The sequence below is a fragment of the Budorcas taxicolor genome, chromosome 15 (genome assembly GCF_023091745.1).
Source record: "Budorcas taxicolor isolate Tak-1 chromosome 15, Takin1.1, whole genome shotgun sequence".
NCBI classification, from domain to species: domain Eukaryota; kingdom Metazoa; phylum Chordata; class Mammalia; order Artiodactyla; family Bovidae; genus Budorcas; species Budorcas taxicolor.
Window position 1 is genome coordinate 62292771 of NC_068924.1, and position 20812 is coordinate 62313582.

Below are 20812 nucleotides of genomic sequence, written 5' to 3' on the forward strand. Positions count from 1 at the left end.
TTGTGCTGCTTTGGGGCATAGAGCAGAATAGAGACACTCACAGGAATTGTTTAAACATGCTTCTTGGTTTTTTATTACCCCACTAATACATGTCTGTTGGGTTTTGCTCACAGCTGCCCTATTCACTTGGGATTTCAGACACTGCAATAAAAACCCTGCTAATGTCTTAGTCATGAGAAATGAGAAGTGAGCTCGCCTGCTAAAGGGAACGGTCTGGATTAGAGAGTGATTCCATAAGTTCCAGTTTATTATTAATAATTATACTGCCTCACATGTGGTAGCCTGTCTCTCCTCTTTTGTTTTCGGATCTGTGATTCTCTCTAACACTCCAGGGTGGAGGAGGTAGAACAGATATGATTATCTTCATTTCTCAGATGAAAACATTGAGGTTCAGATTTCAATGACTTGGCAAAGTCACACAACCTGTTATTTCACAGGACTTAGGAGGTGACAGAACTATTCTTATGTAGAAGAGGCAGGACCTGTTTAACGTAGCAATTAAGAGCTTCTAATTAGCAGTATCCAGTGACTTTGAATAAGTGGTCTAAAATCCTTGAAAGAACTTGTTCTCATAAACATATTTGCATCTTGTTTATACTATTCCTTTTTCTGAGTCTTATCTATAGAGGTTCTGTAGCTAGGTGGAATTAATGTGGACTTTGATTTCATAGAGACAGAAAATAGCGTGGAGATTCGAGTTAACTCTTATTCATCAGAAAGCTAAGTATGGGCCCATCATGTGCACTTTCCCGCCTGTCTTCTCTTAAAGCTGCTGTGAGCATCACACTTTGCCAGAAACATGACTGCAAATCTGTTTCCTCTTTGCAGCCTGTGCAGGGCTTTGATTATGCCAAGCAGCACCTGGGCCAGCAAGGGGCGGACGAGGAGGTCATCCCGGTGACTCAGGAAACGGTGGTCCTCCCACTACCCGTTAGAGATGCTCCTGCCTCTCAGGAAAGGGATGCCCCTCAGGATGGAAGCACCATCAAGACGGCCAAATCCATCGAAACCAGAAAGAGGTAGGCACAGGGCCAGATTCTGCCTCTTTGTGTCAGCAACAGAAATAATTGATGGGGAGAAGAGCTGAAGCCCTCAATTCCTCTGTTCTCTTTAAAAATTCCCCTTCATGCTTGTTTTGAATATCTGAGAAGGAGACTGAGGAAGAGGATAGGAATCATAATTCTTGCATCTCACGAGCCATCCGTTGTAACGTTTTAGATGTCTAATCAACCACAACAGTTGAGGTTTGCTTCTTAGATTTATGGTAACAAATTTGGCACTGATGTTACACTTATATTTTTTTAATTTATCTTAAAAGCAGTGCCTTTGGTTCAGGATAGTTGTATTTTATCTGGCAATTTCTCTATAGAGCTTATGGTTTTAGTTCAAAAACTAGTTATTGGGCTTTTACTATGAGCAAGGCACTTTGACAGGCATTGGGATGGCTACAGAAAGGTTTAAGATTGATTCCTGTCCCCAAGCATCTCATGATGGAAAGACAGAGATAAATTGTTGGAATACCAAGCCTGATGGGCAGGTGCCTACTGTGGAGTCTAAACCATGTCCTGGGGAAAAGAGAGAAGGAAGAATTTAATTCTGATGTGGGAAAGTGTCATGGAAGAGGTTGTGTTTTAACCAAGCCTTGAAGGACAAGTGGGATGTCCATGGCGGGGAAGAGATAAAAGCATCCAGGCTGGAAGAGCCAGGAGACAGCAATGATTACTTATGATGAATGGGGTTTGGAGTTCACAGTGTTTGAAATGCAGTGAAAGATGAAACCAGAAGATAGATGAAAACTGTGGAGAGTCTTAACTGCCAGACTGAGGAGTTTGACCTTTATACTCTAGTCAGTATTAAGCCACTGAGAGTTCTTCAGGAAGACAGTGATGCCCAGCCTGTGTCTTAGAAAGACTTCTCCAGTGCATTGTGGGTGATAGATGGGAGAGGTTAGGCTAGAGGCCAGGACACTTGTTGGGACTTTGCAATAGCCTCAGAAAGAGGTAATGAACTCTATGGCCAACTCTGTTGCCTGGCTAACCAACTTTCATTGCCAACCTCTTTCTTTCTTGCCTGAGACCACAATGGTGGCTGAAAAACTACATCCTGTTTGCCTCCTTCTCTCCTTTCAGGTAACAGATATTTATCAATTGTTTGCTGTTAACCAGGCACAAAAGATACTGCAAGGAACAAGACAAAGTTCGTACTCCCATAGTTCTTACAGTTTGATGGGGGAGAGATAGACAATAAACAGGAAGATAAAAATATAGTAGGTTGGGAGGTGATGAGTATGAAGAAGAAAGCCAAAGCATGGTAAGGGATTGGAGATGTGGAAAGGGGAATATGATGCTATTTTAGCAAGAGTTGGGGAAGGCCTCACTGATAAACTGACATGTGAGAAAGACTTTATTGAACATCCCAAGCAGATGGAACAGTATGTGCTAAGCCCAGAGGAGGAAACGTCTTGACTTGCTTAAGGAAGAGCAAGAAGGCCAAAGCGGCTGATGAGAACTAGGGAGGAAGTTTGTAGCAGCTGAGTGAGAGAAACTAACTGAGGTTGATCTTGTTAGGCTTTAGAAATCAAAGTCCGAACCTGGCATTTTATTGTGAATGAAGATCAGGAGTCCTTAGAAGAGGGTTTTGAGAACAATGACAGGATGTGACTTGCATTTTAAAGGCTCACTCTGGCTGCTGTGTGGAAATAGACTGTAGAGAAGCAGAGAGACCCATTAGGAGGCTTTTGTATGAGTCCAGGTGAGAGATGGTGGTGTGGACCAGGTCATGGAGATGTGGGAAGTGATTAGGCTCTAGAGGTGTGTACAAGGAAGAGCCGACAAGGTTTGCTGATAAATTGTTGTGTAGTATGGAAATAGAGAGGGATGATTTACCCTTTTTGTGCTGGGGAAGACTGGAGGAGAAGTTTGTAGAGTCTGGTTATGGACATGTGAAGTTTGAGATGCCCATGAGACATGCAAGTGGAGACATTGAGAGCTCAGTTAACCATATGAGTCTGGAGTTCAGAGGAGAGGTCGAGTCGAAATATAAATGTAGGAGCTATCAGTGTTTAGTTACAAAAATCTCTGAGACTAGATGGGCACCTTGGACAGTATAGATGGAGAAGAAATCTAAGAATTGATGCCTGGGACATGGCAGTGATTAAGAGACCCAGATAATGAAGATGAATTGGCAAAAGATTCTGAAAAGCATCCATAAGAAAGGCACAGAACAAAGCAAGAGTGGAACCCAGGAAGCCAAGAGAATGAAGTTATTTCAGGAGGAAGAAAGGATTGTTTGTATCAAATTTACAAATTTTGTATCGGGTCAAGCATTAAGTCTCCATGCTTTTCTCCAGGAGATCTTGGTACCTAAAAAGGGTACCTAAAGAGGGTTTTTTTGTTCTCAAAACCCTCTTCTAAGGACTCCTGATCTTCATTCATAATAAAATGCCAGGTTCGGACTTTGATTTCTAAAGCCTAACAAGATCAACCTCAGTTAGTTTCTCTGACTCAGCTGCTACAGACTTCCTCCCTAGTTCACAAAAAATAAAAAATAAAAAAGAAGTACAGAGAAACAGAGGGTTGGATTTCAGCTTATGTGGGGAAGAATGCAGAGGGCATGTTGATTAATTATCTGTTTCCTCATAACAAACCACTCTAAAGTTTAGCAGCCTAAAACAGCAACCATTTATTTAGCTCATAATTTTTGGTGGATCAGCAGTCTTGGCTGAGCTCAGCTGGGTGGTTCTTCTAGTCTGAACTTGGCTTGGCTGATCTCAGCTGGGCTGTCTCATGCATCTTTGGTCAGGGGGGAGGTCTGCTGGGCTGGCTTGTTGATGACAGCCTTGTCTGGGGTGGCCAGCTAACTGGGGCATCATGGTATGTGGTCCTGATTCCTCTAGTAGGTTAGCTTTCACTTTTTGACAAGATGGTTACAGAGTTCCCAGGGTAGCAAGAAAACAAGCCCCAAACAAACCTCAAGTCTTTGCTTGTATCATGTTTATTACTGTCCTATTGGCCAAAGCAAAACACAAGAGTCAGTGTGGGAGGGGACTAGCCTAAGTTAGTTACAGGGAAGTGTGAACAAATTGGAACCTTAAATGCCAGGGTCCACTCCAGCCTGGAGTTGAAACATACAGAGAAGCAATGGATGATGTATTGGAGTTGGCTGGCCAGTAGTGTTATCTATAGTAATTATTCTCATTATGATCTTTGCCAAGTACAATAAAGGCATGCTAATAATTTTATATCACCTATTAGGATGACACTGAAAAGAAATAAAGAGAATTACTAAAATTAGGATAGTAACATAGCACTGCACTGCCAGGAAGAATAGAAACTTTTCCACACATTCTAGTTGAGTGGTTTAAATTGTGCAAAGCTTTCTTTTAAAAAAATGGTTTTAGAACAAGCTCTTTTTTTTCATGAATTTGCAAGGAGTCTACTCTTGCTACTGCTGCTGCTGCTGCTGCTAAGTCGCTTCAGTCGTGTCCGACGCTGTGCGACCCCCATAGACGGCAGCCCACCAGGCTCCCCCATTCCTGGGATTCTCCAGGCAAGAACACTGGAGTGGGTTGCCATTTCCTTCTCCAATGCATGAAAATGAAGTCGCTCAGTCGTGTCCAACTCTTCACAACCCCATGGGCTGCAGCCTACCAGACTCCTCCATCCCTGGGATTAATCAGATTCAAATTCTTTAACCTCAGATTTTTATTAAGAAATACTAGCTTATGAAACGAATACAAATAAAGAAAACAATGACCCTGTTAAATGACATCTCCATTTGCTTCATAATTTTGTCTACAAATATAACTTTACTAAGGGCTGGCTATATCATTGCCAAAACTGTGGGAGAAACGTCATCTCTGTTCAAGTTCAACTGATCACAGGAGTCTCTTTTCATTTAGGAAGATTTTAAGATGCCAAATCCGAGAACAAGCCTATCATACATCTATGTTTCTGTCTTCCCCAACTTGCCACATCAGTCTCCTCATTCTTGCCAGACCAGGACTGTGTGACCTCTCAGAATGGGGCTGTTAGATGGTCCAAAAAGTTTTGCAAGTGAAGAATAAGGGAGTGACTTCTCTGGTGGTCCAGAGGTTAAAAGACTATGCCTTCCAGTGCAAGGGATGCAGGTTCGACCCCTGGTTCGGGAGCCGAGATCCCACATGCCTCATGGCCCCCAAAAGCCAAAACATAGAAAATGGAAACAGTGTGGTACAACTTCTATAGATCCACGCACAAGAAAATGATCCACACAAAAAAAAATCTTAAAAAAAAAAAAAAAGAATAGGGGAAACCAATGATTTGGTGATCATTAAGATATCTCCATTCTTCAAAATTGTTTTAAAACTGAAGGAAAATGGAAGATTTAGCTGTGTGCAAACAACCAGATGATGTTTCAAGTTCTTTTCCTTATGTAGGCTTTTGGCAATGCTATTTTGTTGGTCCATGACTGATATTATGAGCAAGGATGGAGAATCGACCTCATAGGGACAGCCATTTGCAGTGGGCACTTCAGTGCATGGACTGGTCCTGATTGTTCAGCAGTTGATTTAATCCCCACCCCCATGATTGTTCTTCAGGATCTGTGTCCACCCAGACTCAGAATGGGGACTACTGAGTTCAGTGGCCTTAGATTGCAGCCTCTCTGGTGACCCATTTAAAGACATTTTTGTCCCTGTCCTGAGTAGACACATGTACACACACACACACATCTCACCCTCTGTTTTGGATCAGAAATTCATGGAATTGACAAACCCGGGTCTCCTGCATTGCAGGCGGACTCTCTACTGTTTAAGCCACCTAGCCCTGTGAATGGAGTTGACAGTTTCATGTAAACAGAAGTCTGTAAGCTGATGCAGAGAATAAAGCAGAGTTGGGCTCCCTCCCACCCCAACCCGGAAATGTGCTCATTCATATCTTTCCTTGGAGGGAGAGGAATAGTCAGAAAATTATTTCAAGATCAAATGAGGGAAGGGACATGCAAATGCCTCAGTTCAGTTCAGTCGCTCAGTTGTGTCTGACTCTTTGCAACCCCATGAATCTCAGCACGCCAGGCCTCCCTGTCCATCACCATCTCCCGGAGTTCACTCAAACTCAACGTCCATCGAGTCAGTGATGCCATCCAGCCATCTCATCCTCTGTCATCCCCTTTTCCTCCTGCTCCAATCCCTCCCAGCATTAGTCTTTTCCAATGAGTCAACTCTTCACATGAGGTGGCCAAAGTACTGGAGTTTCATCTTTAGCATCATTCCTTCCAAAGAATACCCAGGGCTGATCTCCTTTAGAATGGACTGGTTGGATCTCCTTGTAGTGCCTCAGAAAAACCATTAAATATTTTGTGCACGTAAAACAAGTTGCCAGGAGCTTTTCTTTCTGGACCTCAGTGAAAATCCCTTTGTCCCAATAAGCCAATGGGAAGAGTTCAGTTCAGTTCAGTCTCTTAGTCGTGTCTGACTCTTTGCGACCCCATGGACTGCTGCACGCCAGGCTTCCCTGTCCATCACCACCAACTCCTGGAGTTTACTCATACTCATGTCCATTGAGTCAGTGATGCCATCCAACCATCTCATTCTCCCCTCCCCTTCTCCTCCAGCCTTCAGTCTTGCCCAGCATCAGGGTCTTGGGGAGAGTGAAGAAGTGAAGTGAAGTTGCTCAGTCATGTCCGACTCTTTGCAACCCCATGGACTGTAGCCTACCAGGCTCCTCAGTCCATGGAATTTTCCAGGCAAGAATACTGGAGTGGGTTGCCATTTCTTTAACTGTGAGGTTCTGAAAACAATCCTAGAGCGTGTGTGTGTTTGCACACCGGGCACTCAGTGATCACATAGTTAATGCCTCATTCATATTTCCCAAACTACATTTGTTGTATTACTTTTATGGTGAAAGAGGTTGTGGTAAAAAAAACAAACAAACAAAAAAAACAACCCAGAGAAGTGCTGAATTAAACAAAACAAGATGAATCTCTTTCTGACAGGACTAATGGGACCCTTTGAAGTGCTAACGTGCTGTCGGAATGCCCAAAGAGGGAGTATTGTAAACGGTTCCTCCCAGACGCATGCTTGTCTGCATGTCCTTGGCAGAGAGCATCTCCTGTGGCCCTGAGTGTGTTCTGTGCACTCGTGCCGACTGCCTCCTCCCATGGTTGTGAGTGGGCACTTTCATTGTGCATGGTTTTTAGGGTGCTGAAGTGCATGGAAATGTGCATGACTGAGAATCCCAAATTCTCAGTGGAAAAGAGGGAAATGAGAGGAGCAGGCTTACTTACGGGTCAGGGGCTGCATTTTATTCCAGTCAGTTTTCCACTGTAGGGGCCACGTGCCAGTAGGTTCTGAGTTTGTGCAATTGACAAGAGAAGAACAAGGGGTTCGGTGAGCCTCTGGATAGCTGCCCCCTGATTGTCTCCCCCAGAGGGGAAGGCAGTGGGTCTTTGGCTCATCCCACCCACAGGCTGCTGCGGTCTGGGGTGCGTGAGCCTCGGCAGGGGCAGGAGTCCCTTTCCCCATAGGTTCCAGAGGACCCTAGAATGGCCCCAAGGGAAGGCAAGAAGGCCCTGTGGCTTGCCCTGTATAAGGCCTGCCTCCTCTGGGACACCGTAGAAGACAGAAAGGGAAGGGGCTCTGGCTTCCAGGGCTGACTCACCACTTCCCAACTCTGCCCTGGACAAAACACCTCGCCTCCGGAAACTCGCGTTCCTCACTTGCTAACAAGAGTGGCAGTCACCATGCCAGTTGGTCACAATAAGGATGCAGCGACAGTGTGAAGGGCTTCCTGGCGGGCGCTAGTGGTAAAGAACCTGCTTGCCAATGCAGGAGACGTAAGAGACGGCAGTGTGGTCCCCAGGTCGGGAAGATCCCCTGGAGAAAGGAAAGGGCAATGCACTCCAGTATTCTTGTCTGGAGAAGCCCATGGACAGAAGAGCCTGGAGGGCTACAGTCCATAGGGTCGCAGAGTTGGACATGACTGAAGTGACTTAGCACATAGAACAACAGTTTGAAAGCATGCAGCAAGTCCTTGGCGCATAGTAGGTGCTCATGGTGGGTTTTTGGAGAATGTGGGTGGTATCTTCATATCTCTGGATGCCTGTAAACCTGGCACAGATCCCAGCACAGAGTAGGAATTTCTGAATGAATGGATAGCTCAAATTGATAGATTCAAATGTAAGTGGTTACCAGTTAGCACAAAGAATGTGTGTGCATGTGTGTGAGAGAGAACTCAGTGGTGGAGTGACTTAATCTTTAGGAGTCAAGATATATTCTGTAAGGAAATCAGCCAAAGAGAACCGTATTTTATGCATGTCCCTCAAGATGCCATGTGAATCAAACACTCTGCAACACTCTCCAAATTGCCATGTTTTAAAAAGAGGGCACAGTGAGCAAACGCCATCACTGCCATGTCCGTAGTCACTGGGGGTTAATGAAAAGGAAGTGGGAACGGAGGGCTACACTCGTTGAACTTCTCTGCAGAGCTAAGCACTGGTAAACGCACTTTACAACAGCCAGCTGCTTAACCCTGTAGTGTTAAGCTATAGTGGTGTACTGCAGGGTTTGTTTTTTCCCCTTTTCCTATATTATGTCTTCTTGGTGGATAAAACCGGAAAGAAAGGCTACAGCCATAAACTGTGCAAATAAAATAACCTTGAGAGGAGGCTGCTCCAGTTGAAACTTACCGTCTCCCTGTTGCTATGGTTACCTCCAGCAGGTCGCCCAGTGAGAATGGCTCTGTCATCAGCAACGAATCAGGGAAGCCCAGCTCGGGGAGGCGCTCACCCCAGAATGTAATGGCACAGCAGAAAGTGACAAAGGAGGAGGCTCGGAAGAGAAATGGTGAGAAGCCTTCCCTGCCAAGCACCACCCCCGAGCCCAGCCCACACACACTCACGCAAGCGCGTGCTCACACTTGCACACCAGTGTGCTTTAAATCAGCCCCACGCTCCTCCTTCCTGTGTCCTACAAATGTCCTACCTACCTTCCTGAGGTGTCACACTATACCCTTCCCTGAATTATTCTGTTTCACTACCTCTGCCCTCTGTTCGTATGGGACTGTGCAGAAAAACCTCATTTACAGGTTGAACTGAGGTTTGCTTAGAGATTTTCCTTATTTGGAGGTGAATTGCCTTGATTTCTAGCACCAGGTCCACTAGGGTGGCGGTTTTCCAAATTGATGCTTGTCTTGGAGGTTGCCCTTCATTTTCTTGCCCTGAGCCCCTTGATAAATTTCAGGGGTTCAGTCTGTGCCTATGAATCCAGATAGCACAAGTCCAGCTCCCCCAGGAAAAACAAGACAGTAATAAATCTGTCCTCATAAAAATCAGCCCCTGCTTCTGTCTTTATTCTCCAGGGCAACTTAACCGTTTAGTTTCTCTCTAGGGCAGGTCTTTTCCCTCCCTGTAAAGGACTGGTCTTGGGGGTTGTTTACAAGTGGTCACAGCTGCCTTGCTCTGCTGTCGCACCGTCTATAGATGGCATCTGTCAGGCATCATTGTGCAGCCTCCCTCCCTCCTCCTCATCTTACTTTTGTCCTGAGCCTCGTCTTCGCTCAATCCTTCCGTGTGTGATGTCTCTGCCACTCAGATCAGGGAAAATTCCTTTTGGATCTCCAAGGGTTATAGATAGAGTCCTATAGCAATGCCAGGTGAAAAGGCAAACAGTCTGGCACTCTGGTTGGCTGTGCTTTTTTAAAAAAAGGAATTTGATGAAGTGTGGTTCAAGGATTCTGTCTTGAAGAGAGCACCAGAATATTCTTTTGTTTTCAAATATCACTTCTTTCTCTTTTTTTGACCAAAAAAGAGTGACACAATGGATTTGTCTTCTGTAGGGAAAACGTGGTCCCTATTTCTGGCCATTATGTAAAGCATGTGTTTAAACTGGCATACCGATTTGATTCTTTAATTTTTTTCTTCTCCTAAACCCCTCTATGCTCTGTAACATAGAGACCGTTCGTTCCATGCCAGAATCAGGGTGTGACGTAGGGGGTTTTCCTGGACTAACCACCCCACCTGGGACCACTTGGTGTTCTGCCAAGCCAACACACAGGAGACCGCAGGAACACCGGCTTGTAAAGGGAGATGTGAACTTCACAACTTTCTCTTCTTTTCTCCCGAGTGAGATCATCAGAGAGGTGGGCAGAGGGAGTGAGGCAACCCAGAGACGATAGGCAGTGAAGCCATAGGGGCAGGCTGCTTTAACCAAATGTGGTGACCACCATGACCTCTAATCAAGAGGCCCTCCTGCTCCTCCTACTCCTGGCACACTCCTCCCCCACCTTCCTTTATATTCTTCCTGGAAATATATAAAGTCTGGGTAAACTCCGGGAGTTGGTGATGGACAGGGAAGCCTGGCATGCTGCGGTCCGTGGGGTCGCAGAGTTGGACACGACTGAGCAACTGAATTGAACTGAAATCAGAGTCCATCCTCCCCCAGCTGCCCCATCACCCACCCCAGTCTTCAAAGGGTCTTGAAAAACTCAGTGTGTCTCTCTCAGACCTATTGACTATGCATACGACACCACACATGTATATTTGCTTTTTTGTTGTATTGCTTTGTTTTATTTTGTACAATGAGACCAGTGTACATACTGCTCTATGCCCTTTTACTTGCTTAAAAATGTGCAACATACAGACTGTTCTGTCAACAAATACTCTCTTACAAGAGGATGCCTTTACCCCTTCCCTGCATTTAATCTGTACAAGAGGAAGGGGCAGGGCCAGTTTCATACTCCGTGGCTCCCCACTGGCCCGGTCAGTGGGACACTGAGTTCTCTAAATGTTCCCGCTGACCTTCCTGTTCTTGTTTCCCCCACCCTTCCTGCCTGCCTCCTTATTCCCTTTAGGTCACTTTGATTATTTAAATATCAGGTTCAGAAATAGCAACAGCTGGTGCATGAATAAAATGCAATTACTGTACCAGGTTGAGGTTTTAATGTGTTTGTCTTATTAAAAAGCCATCCTTTCTCCAAGTTTACAGTGCTTTGTTGCATTTTATTTTTGCCAAAGGTAAACACAGTGAATTTTCAGACTTGGTCACTTCTCTTTGACTGCAGGTTCCTGTTCAGTGAGGCTTCACTTTGAAAGTTTCAAATAGGAATGAAAGGACCAACTCGTTTAATGTAAAATTCAACAGATGCTGAAGCACATTAGAATTCTAGGCTGGACCTTCAATGGAACCTACAAGTGTCCTTTTTTAACACAGGTTCCACTTTATCACAATGCAATATTATAGTTCATCAAAAACATCAATAACATATTTTATTGGATTAGAAGATAAACAGAGGGAAGGAAGGGAAAGCAAAAAATAACACTAAATGGAATTGTAGAAAACGTATAAGGTGTATTTCCATCACATTGTCAGCTTGCATAAAGTACTGAATGTGTGAATATAACCTCTGAGAATAGATTATTCTTTTGGTATGGAATAATCAGATGTTGTTTTATGGCTCAGGGTCCATCCTAGAAGTTAGGGTTACTGATTTTCATTAATAAATGTTCATTTAACAGGCTGTTATTCTAAAATTGTTCTTGGTTTTCACCAGGTTTGTTGCCTCCGTAGCTTCTAACTCTCTGCTTTTTTTGTGAAAATCAAAACTTTAAAAGGAAAAGACTGTCTCATATGCAATGTGACTGAAGGCAGGGGTGGGGTGGGGATGGGAAACTTGTAGTTCAGTGGCTTCATTAGTTAACATAGCTGTTGTTATTGTGTTCAGTCACTCAGTCATGTCTGACTCTTTGTGACCACTTGGACTGCAGCACGCCAGACTTCCCTGCCCTTCACCATTCCCTAAGCTTGCTCAAGCTTATGTCCATTGAGTCAGTGGTGCCATCCAGCCATCTCATTCTCTGTCGTCCCCTTCTCCTCCTGTCCTTAATCTTTCCCAGCATCAGGGTCTTTTCTAATGAGTCAGTTCTTTGCATCAGGTGGCCAAAGTACTGAACCCTCAGCTTCAGCATCAGTCCTTCTAATAAATATTCAGGACTGACTTCCTTTAGGATTGATGGTTTGATCTCCTTGCAGCCCAAGGGATTCTCAAGAGTCTTCTCCAACACCACAGCTCAGAAGCATCAATTCTTCAGCAGTTAGCCTTCTTTATGGTCCAGCTGTCACATCCATACATGACTACTGGAAAAACCATAGCTTTGACTTAACAGATCTTTGCTGGCAAAGTAATATCTCTGCTTTTTAATTTACTGTCTAGGTTTGTTTTAGCTTTTCTTCCAAGGAGCAAGTATCTTAATTTCATGGCTGCAGTCACCATCTGCAGTGATTTTGGAGCCCAAGAAAATAAAGTCTTTGACTGTTTCCATTGTTTCCCCATCTATTTGCCATCAAGTGGTGGGACTGGATGCCATAATTTTTGTTTTTTGAATGTTGAGTTTTAAGCCAGCTTTTCACTCTCCTCTTTCACTTTCATCAAGAGGCTCTTTAGTTCCTCTTTGCTTTCTGCCATAAGGGTGGTGTCATCTGCATATCTGAGGTTATTGATATTTCTTCCAGCAATCTTGATTCCAGCTTGTGCTTCATCCAGCCTGGCATTTCACATGATGTACTCTGCATATAAGTTAAATAAGCAGGGTGACAATATGCAGCCTTGAAGTACTCCTTTCCCAATTTGGAACCAGTCGGTTGTTCCATGTCCAGTTCTAACTGTTGCTTCTTGACCTACATACAGAGTTCTCAAGAGGCAGGTCAGATGGTTTGGTATTCCCATCTCTTTCAGAATTTTTCAGTTTTTTGTGATCCACACAGTTAAAGGCTTTAGCATAGTCAATGAAGCAGAAGTAGCTATTTTTCTGGAACTCTCTTGCTTTTTCAATGATGCAATGGATGTTGGCAATTTGATCTCTGGTTCCTCTGCCTTTTCTAAATTCAGCTTGAACATCTGGAAATTCTCGGTTCACGTACTGTTGAAGCTTGGCTTGGAGAATTTTGAGTATTACTTTTCTAGCATGTGAAATAAGTGCAATTGTGTGATAGTTTGAACATTCTTTGGCATTGCCCTTCTTTGGGCTCGGCATGAAAACTGACCTTTTCCAGTCCTGTGGCCACTGCTGAGTTTTCCAAATTTGCTGGTATATTGAGTGCAGCACCTTCACAGCATCATCTTTTAAGATTTGAAATGGCTCAGCTGAAATTCCATCACCTCCATTATAGTGATGCTTCCTAAGGCCCGCTTGACTTCTCACTCCAAGTTGTCTGGCTTTAGGTGAGTGGTCACACCATCGTGGTTATCTGGGTCATTAAGATCTTTTTTGTATTCTTCTGTGTATTCTTGCCACCTCTTGTTAATATCTTCTGCTCTGTTTGGTCCATACCTACCATAGCTATAGGCAGTTTTAGAGTCTGTTTCAAGATGATGTTTAAATATAAGTGGGAAGGATAGATGTGAGAGCTAGGATTTTGAAAGCAAAACAATTTGGCATTTTCTCAACTACATACAGATGCTTAAACTTGCCAGGTGGCTCAGTAGTAAAGAATCTGCCTGCCAATAAAGGAGATGTAGGAGACACAAGTTCAATCCCCGTTTCAGGAAGATCCCCTGGAGAAGGAAATGGCAACCTACTCCAGTCTTCTTGCCTGGAAAATCCCAGAGACAGAGGAGCCTGGCGGACTACAGTCCATGAGGTCACAAAGAGATAGACATGACTGAGACACTGAGACACATGCATGCAAACTTCTGAAAGAAGATGAATATCACCTTAAAAAGAGTGTTTTCCATGAAAGAGTTAAAAATGAGTTCAAGGTGAGAACATAATGTATGTATTTATACTTCAGTTATTTAGAAGAAAGAACCTCCATAGATGCATAAGAGTGTACCTTCCTTTAAGATACTGTGATTTCACAGCCAGGGTTCAGAATTTAATCAGACCTTGCCTCTTAGCTATCATGGGGCAGGAGGGAGACAAGAAGCAGAGAGCTTGGAGGATGAATCACTGCTTTCTTGGCAGGAGCCCTTGAAGATTTGTTAGAGATATTTGCTCAAAAATAATTTCAGTTTTTATTTTCTTTTCCTTCTCAATGAGATGGAGACTCACTTATTATTTGATAAGCAACACCAAAGGGCAGTGATTCTAGTTGTAGATTATTTGTCTTTGAGCTTTAATAAAGATTCCCCCCACAAAAGAACATGTTTTGTTTCAGGGCATTTTCTGCATCTGATGGGAAGGTTCTCCTCCTGCCAGTTGAAACAGGAGAAAGTGAAATCTCTTATTTACTGAAGTTCAAACCAGCAATGCAAACAAAACACAAATAGATACGGGGTGGATGCTTGGTGGCAATTACTGATGACATGATAAAGTTCTAGGACTTTCTCAGCCTCACCATGGCCCTTTTCTTAGCATTGCCCCATGATTTTTTCTTAGGAGACAAATTATGCTCTAAATATTCTCACGAACCTGCTGTATTCACAGAACACTTTAATGTATTAGCACTTAATGCAGTGCCTTTTAATGTATTTTTCCACACAGTCTTTTTTGGGGGGAGGATAGCTATTTGCTCTTAAAGAAACCTAGAGGAATAATTGTGTGAATCTAAATATGACTTTAAGTAACGATGGAAAAGAGCTGCAGTTTGTAGTTTCCAGGGTATCCTTTTCCTGTCCTATTATAGTTATGCTCCCCCCTTTTACCTGACCATGGGGTGGGAAGTAAGAGTATCACAATTTGGAAGCAATAAAAATGTGAAGTACCATCTTTTCAACCTCTGAATGGTTTCATGATGGCAAGACTTTAACTTCTACATGTTTACTGGTTTTGCAGGTACTAACAGCATCTCCTTTTCCAAGTCAGGAAATTTTAGTCCTTCCTTCACTCATTCAGCAAATCCCTATTGAAAGCCAACTGTGTGTAAGACATTGTTAAAGGCAAAAGCATTAGACATTAAAAAGATGGGCACGAATGGAGCTTATGTTCTAGTGGCAGGGGATGGGAGCAGATTAAATCAATACAACAATAATGGTAAAGGCAATGCAGAAATAATAGAGGGATGAGGTGAGTTATTTTGGACTGGTGGATAAAGAAAGTCTTCTTTAAGCAGCAACTTGAAAAATAAGAAGGAACTAGGCAGGTAAAGGTAATGGAAAGAGCAGTCTGAGCAGAAGGAATAGTAAATGCAAAATCCTGGAGGTGGGAACAAGCCTGCTGTGTTCAAAAGGCCATTGTGGCTGGAGCAGGCTGACTCAGGGGAGAGTTGGGAAATGGGCTCAGCAAGGTGGCCAGGGCCACATGGTACAGAACTGTGTAGGTCACAGTAAAGACTCTTGGTTTTATTCTGAGAGAGATGAAGCCTTCAGAGGGTTCTGATCAAAGGAGTGCTGTGATCTGGTTATCTCCTGAAAAGATAATCCATCCTTGCTGCTAGTGGAATGTGTATTTTAGAGGCAGGAGGAGCCGAGTGGCAGCTCAGAGGAGGGGGCTTGTTTAGGACATGTATTAGTTACTTATAGCTGTGTAACAAACTACCCCAACACCTAGCCACCAAAAATGACTATCTAAATTTAGTATCTCACATAATGTCTGTGGGTCAGGAATTCAGAAATGGCTTAATGGGGTGATTCTGGCTCCGAGTGTCTCATGAGGTTGCAGTCAAGATGTTAGGCTGAGCTGTAACCATCAAAAGGTTACACTATCACAGTTGTTGGCAGGAGTCTGTTTCCTGCCAAATGGACCTCTCGATAGGGCTACTTTAGTGGTCTCATAACATGGCAGCAGGCTTCCCCTAGAGTAAGGAGTCATCCAAGAGAGAGCAAAGTGGAAGCAACAATGCTTTTTTAATGACCTAGACTTGGAAGCAATACACTGTCATTTCTGCAGTTACCTATTTGTTACACAGGTTAGTCCTATGTGACTATGAGGTGAGAGTTACTTGGTGCCATCTTGGAGTGCATCTTGGATACACCAAGTCATCTTGGCCATCTTGAACTTCATAGCAGTTGTCTGGGAGGGAGATTATGATGGGAAAGCAAGAACTGCCTAGCAAAACTACATTCTAAAATGATATATGCATCTGGTAACACATCTGAATAAAGGTCTTCCTTTGTCATTGGCTCATCGGTGACCTATTTACAAATAAGTCCACAGCACCCCAAATATTCCAGGTATAACCCATGGTTAGACTGTGAAGAGTTTTAACTACTTTTGTAAAAATAGCAATTTACTTGGCTTAATTTGAAAAATCTTCTGTGATTATGATAAGTGACAGATGTTTCTCAATAATTTAAATGAAATCCCAATCTCGTGAGACAGGAGGAAAGATGAATATACTTCTATTACATTCATATTTTATATAACACCTATTTTGCTCCTAAGTTGCTTACTGGGTTGGTTGTTTGAACGGGCTTCATTTATCTCTTGCCGAGCCATGCTTAGTAAACTGTCGTTCATATAGATATTTAATGGGAATGTGCTTTAAGTAAATCAGCAAGGTACCACTGGCCCTGGAACATTTTCCATCAGCCTATCTATGGACGCACGATGCAGACGGCTGTCCTTCAGCAATTGCAGCAGAACCCTCTGTCAGAGGGGAGCATTAGTTTAACAGAGTGTAGGTGCAAATCGCTCTAGGTAATTAGGGGAGTTGCCTGTAGCTTTAAGGGCTTCCCTTGTGGCTCAGCTGGTCAAGAATCCACCTGCAATGCAGGGGACCTGGGTTCAATCCCTGGGTTGGGAAGATGCCCTGGAGAAGGGAAAGGCAACCCACTCCAGTATTCTGGCCTAGAGAATTCCATGGACTGTATAGTCCACGGAGTTGCAAAGAGTCAGACGCGACTGAGTGACTTTCACTGTAGCTTTAAATTCATTTCTCAGTGGTTATTTCTTAGCTTTCTTTTGTTTTAGACAAATGAAAGAAACCAAAACCTTAGTCACTGGAGAAATAATCTTCAAGGGGAAAAAAGTTTCAGCAGCAATTACTGTGGCTGGTTGACCAGGGAAGACTCATAACCTTTATGCAATGCAAAAATGGGTGGCTTTGGTGGCAGAGACTAACTGAGTGCTATTATTGTCTTGATTATCATATTTTAAGAATAGGTGCCAAGTTTGGCCAAATGGCACTTTCCCCATCTCCGACTCAAATATAGAGAAAAAATTAACTTTTTTTTTCCTCCAAATGTGTTCTATCACAGTTTTGAAGGAATGGTTTTGCCATTTAAATTCAAACCAGTGGCGGGGTGAAGAGTATAGATAGTAAATTTTAAGAGAAAGCCACCAGCAGCAGTGAGCCGTTGGCACCGAACCAGACACTGTTGTTCCTGAGGTCATTTTGAGTAAAATGATGTCCTTAGGCTGTGAGCCTGACATACATTCCCCCACGATGGTGCAGCTCCCCTACAACAGAAAATCAATGTGTTTATGTTGTGCTTTAGTGCCGGCGAGTGATGAAGAGGAAGGAGCGGTCCTTTTTGACAACTCTGGCAAGGTGGCTGTGGATCCCTTTGACACATCTTCTGGGTCTGTGCATCTCATCGGAATAAAGCCCACAGCCCTCCCCGTGGTGCACCCTGCCTCGGACAGGAGCCAGGAGCCAGCTGTCCTCAACGGCGAGGTGAGCACCCCAGGACAGAGCGGGAGAGACTGGGTGCAGCCAGGCCTCTGTGAATGTGGACCAAGGAGGAGCCCTGGGGGCCCCGGGTGCAGGTGTACGGGGCTCTGTGGGTCATTTTTCCCTCTGCATGTGCAGGCCTCAGTGGAACAAATCAGGACACCGGTCACCCCAAACCAGTTTGTTGAGTAATGTTTTTGGAGCGTTTTCCACCTTCATCAGAAAGTCCATGAAATGAAGTGAAGTGAAAGTCGCTCAGTCGTGTCCAACTCTTTGTGACCCCACGGACTGTACAGTCTATGGAATTCTCCAGGCCAGAAAGCCCATAGGGGAGTTTATAAAAAAACTGTCATTATGAAGAGAAACATCCAAAATTCTGCTTCCCTAATCCCTCACTCACACAGCCTACTTCCTTTCTTGATAACACCACTAAAGTGGTCATGATGGGGTATCTGTGGCAGTGGGGATGGAGAGAGCTGAAATTGATAGGGGACCAGAGGAGATAAGGACAGGGAATGTGGCCCACTACATAGGCTTTGAAATGACTTTTATTTCTTTTTTTTTTTAAGATTCCTTTTTTTAAATTTATTTATTTTTATTTTTATTTTACTTTGGTTGGTTTTGCCATACATTCACATGAATCAGCCACAGGTGTACATGAGTTCCCAATCCTGACCCCTCCTTCCACCTCCCATCCCATATCATCTCTCTGGATCATCCCCGTGCACCAGCCCCAAGCATCCTATATCCTGCATTGAACATAGACTGGCGATTTGTTTCTTACCTGATAGTATACATGTTTCAATGCCATTCTCCCAAATCATCCCACCCTCTCCCTCTCCCACAGAGTCTAAAAGTCCGTTCTATACATCTGTGTCTCTTTTGCTGTCTCGCATAGAGGGTTATCATTACCATCTTTCTAAATTCCATATATATGTGTTAGTATACTATATTGGTGTTTTTCTTTCTGGCTTACTTCACTCTGTATAATAGGCTCCAGTTTCATCCACCTCATTAGAACTGATTCAAATGTATTCTTTTTAATGGCTGAGTAATACTCCATTGTGTATATGTACCACAGCTTTCTTATCCATTCATCTGCTGATGGACATCTAGGTTGTTTCCATGACCTGGCTATTATAAACAGTGCCATGATGAACACTGGGGTACACGTGTCTCTTTCAATTCTGGTTTCCTCAGTGTGTATGCCTAGCAGTGGGATTGCTGGGTCATAAGGCAGTTCTATTTGCAATTTTTTAAGGAATCCACACTGTTCTCCATAGTGGCTGTACTAGTTTGCATTCCCACCAACAGTGTAAGAGGGTTCCTTTTTCTCCACACCCTCTCCAGCATTTATTGCTTGTAGACTTTTGGATCGCTGCCATTCTGACTGGTGTGAATGAGCAAGCTTGAAGCAACCCTTTGCGTGCTTCCAGGAGGAATATCAATGAATAGTGTGATGTCAGTCAATTTTCCTAAGTCTTAAAAAGATTAGTACTGCACATCAGAGATTTCACCAAAGAAAAACGGATGGATGGATGGATGGATGGGTGGATGGAGATAGATAGATGATAGATACAGGCAGTTTAGGGGAGAACAAGAGAGTAAATTGGGTAAAAATTAGCTGCCATTCTCCATCTTCTGCAGCAGAATGGTCAGTGGGCTGAAGATGTTTATGATCCCTTAAGGCCATGCCGATGGAACCTCCTTGTGAATACCTCACACATACATGCACACACACACAATTTCATTGTTATTCTCTGTTGTCATTCAGCAGTTTGGTTATTCACTTTGTTTGTTTATACCCAGCCAGCTATGGTTACCTGCGCTGGGTGGGAGATTTCCAAAACTTTAAAGGCTCTTTCCCACCACACCTTGAGGAACACACCACGACCCCATACAGCTGGGTACTGTAAACACCCTTCAGCGGCTTGTCCACATCCCCCATCCAGGCCACGTGAAAAAGCCTGTTATAGACCTGATCCAGGAAGCTCCTTCTGTTTTCTTGACAGAAAGCCTGAACTGCCTAGAGGGATGATGAGTTGATGTTTATCAGTTTTTAAAAAGAACTTAACTGGGAATTTCCTGGAGGTCCAGTGTTTAAGACTTGACACTTTCACTTATGTGAGCCTGGGTTTGATCCCTAGTTGGGCAACTAAGCTCCCACAAGCTGCACAGGGCAGCCAAAAATAAAAATAAATAAATAGATGATTAAAAATAAAAAGAACTTAACTGGTTGTGGACTCATAGAGCACTTGTATCCCAACTTTCTCATTTTTTTTTAGACAAAGAAATGGAAGTCAGAGGGCTCAGGAGGCTTAATCAGGGTCACACTGCAGGTTATTGTGACAGCATGAGGATCAGGTCCCCTGGCTCCCTGTCCAGCACTCCTTCCCTCTCTTTGACTTATTGTGGCCCATCAGTAAAAAAGAGCACTTTGCTTGAAAGAGTATGGATTCTTCAGCCACACTGCAAGAAAGTGAGTCCTGCCTCTTCTACTTAATATCTGCGTGACCTTCAGTTCAGTTCAGTTCAGTCGCTCAGTCGTGTCTGACTCTGTGACACCATGAACCGCAACACATCAGGCCTCCCTGTCCGTCACCAACAGCTTAAATTCTCTGTGCCTCAGTATCTCTATCTGTACAATGGGACTGTTGTGAGGATCAAATGAGTTAATATGCATAAAGCACATAGAATATTGTCTAACATACAACAAATATGTTATTATTATATCATCATCATTAGCTTTCAGGTGGTGCTGGTGGTAAAGAACCCACCTGCCAATGCAGAAGATGTAGGAGACGCAGGTTTGTTCCCTGGGTCAGGAAGATCCCCTGGAGTAGGAAATGGAAATCCACTCCAGTATTCTTACCTGGAGAATCCTATGGACAGAGGAGCCTAGAGGGCTACAGTCCATAGGGTCACAGATTCTTGCACAAATGAGTGACTGATCAGCAGTTCAGTTCAGCTCAGTTGCTCAGTCGTGGCCGACTCTTTGTGACCCCATGAATCGCAGCACACCAGGCCTCCATGTCCATCACCATCTCCTGGAGTTCACTCAGACTCACGTCCATTGAGTCGGTGATGCCATCCAGCCATCTCATCCTCTGTCGTCCCCGTCTCCTCCTGCCCTCAATCCCTCCCAGCATCAGAGTCTTTTCCAATCAGTCAACTCTTCTCATGAGGTGGCCAAAGTACTGGCATTTCAGCTTTAGCATCATTCCTTCCAAAGAACACCCAGGGCTGATCTCCTTCAGAATGGACTGGTTGGATCTCCTTGCAGTCCAA

General features: G+C 43.8%; 1 protein-coding gene across 1 annotated transcript in view; it reads left to right on the forward strand.

Annotated features, from left to right (window-relative positions):
- Positions 1–20812, forward strand: part of KIAA1549L (KIAA1549 like) — a 160822-nt gene that overhangs the window by 81875 nt on the left and 58135 nt on the right. The window contains exons 13-15 of the mRNA XM_052652178.1: positions 829–1019; positions 8694–8821; positions 17349–17527. Of these exons, the coding sequence (XP_052508138.1) occupies positions 829–1019; positions 8694–8821; positions 17349–17527 (498 nt within the window). The remainder of the gene's footprint in view (positions 1–828; positions 1020–8693; positions 8822–17348; positions 17528–20812) is intronic.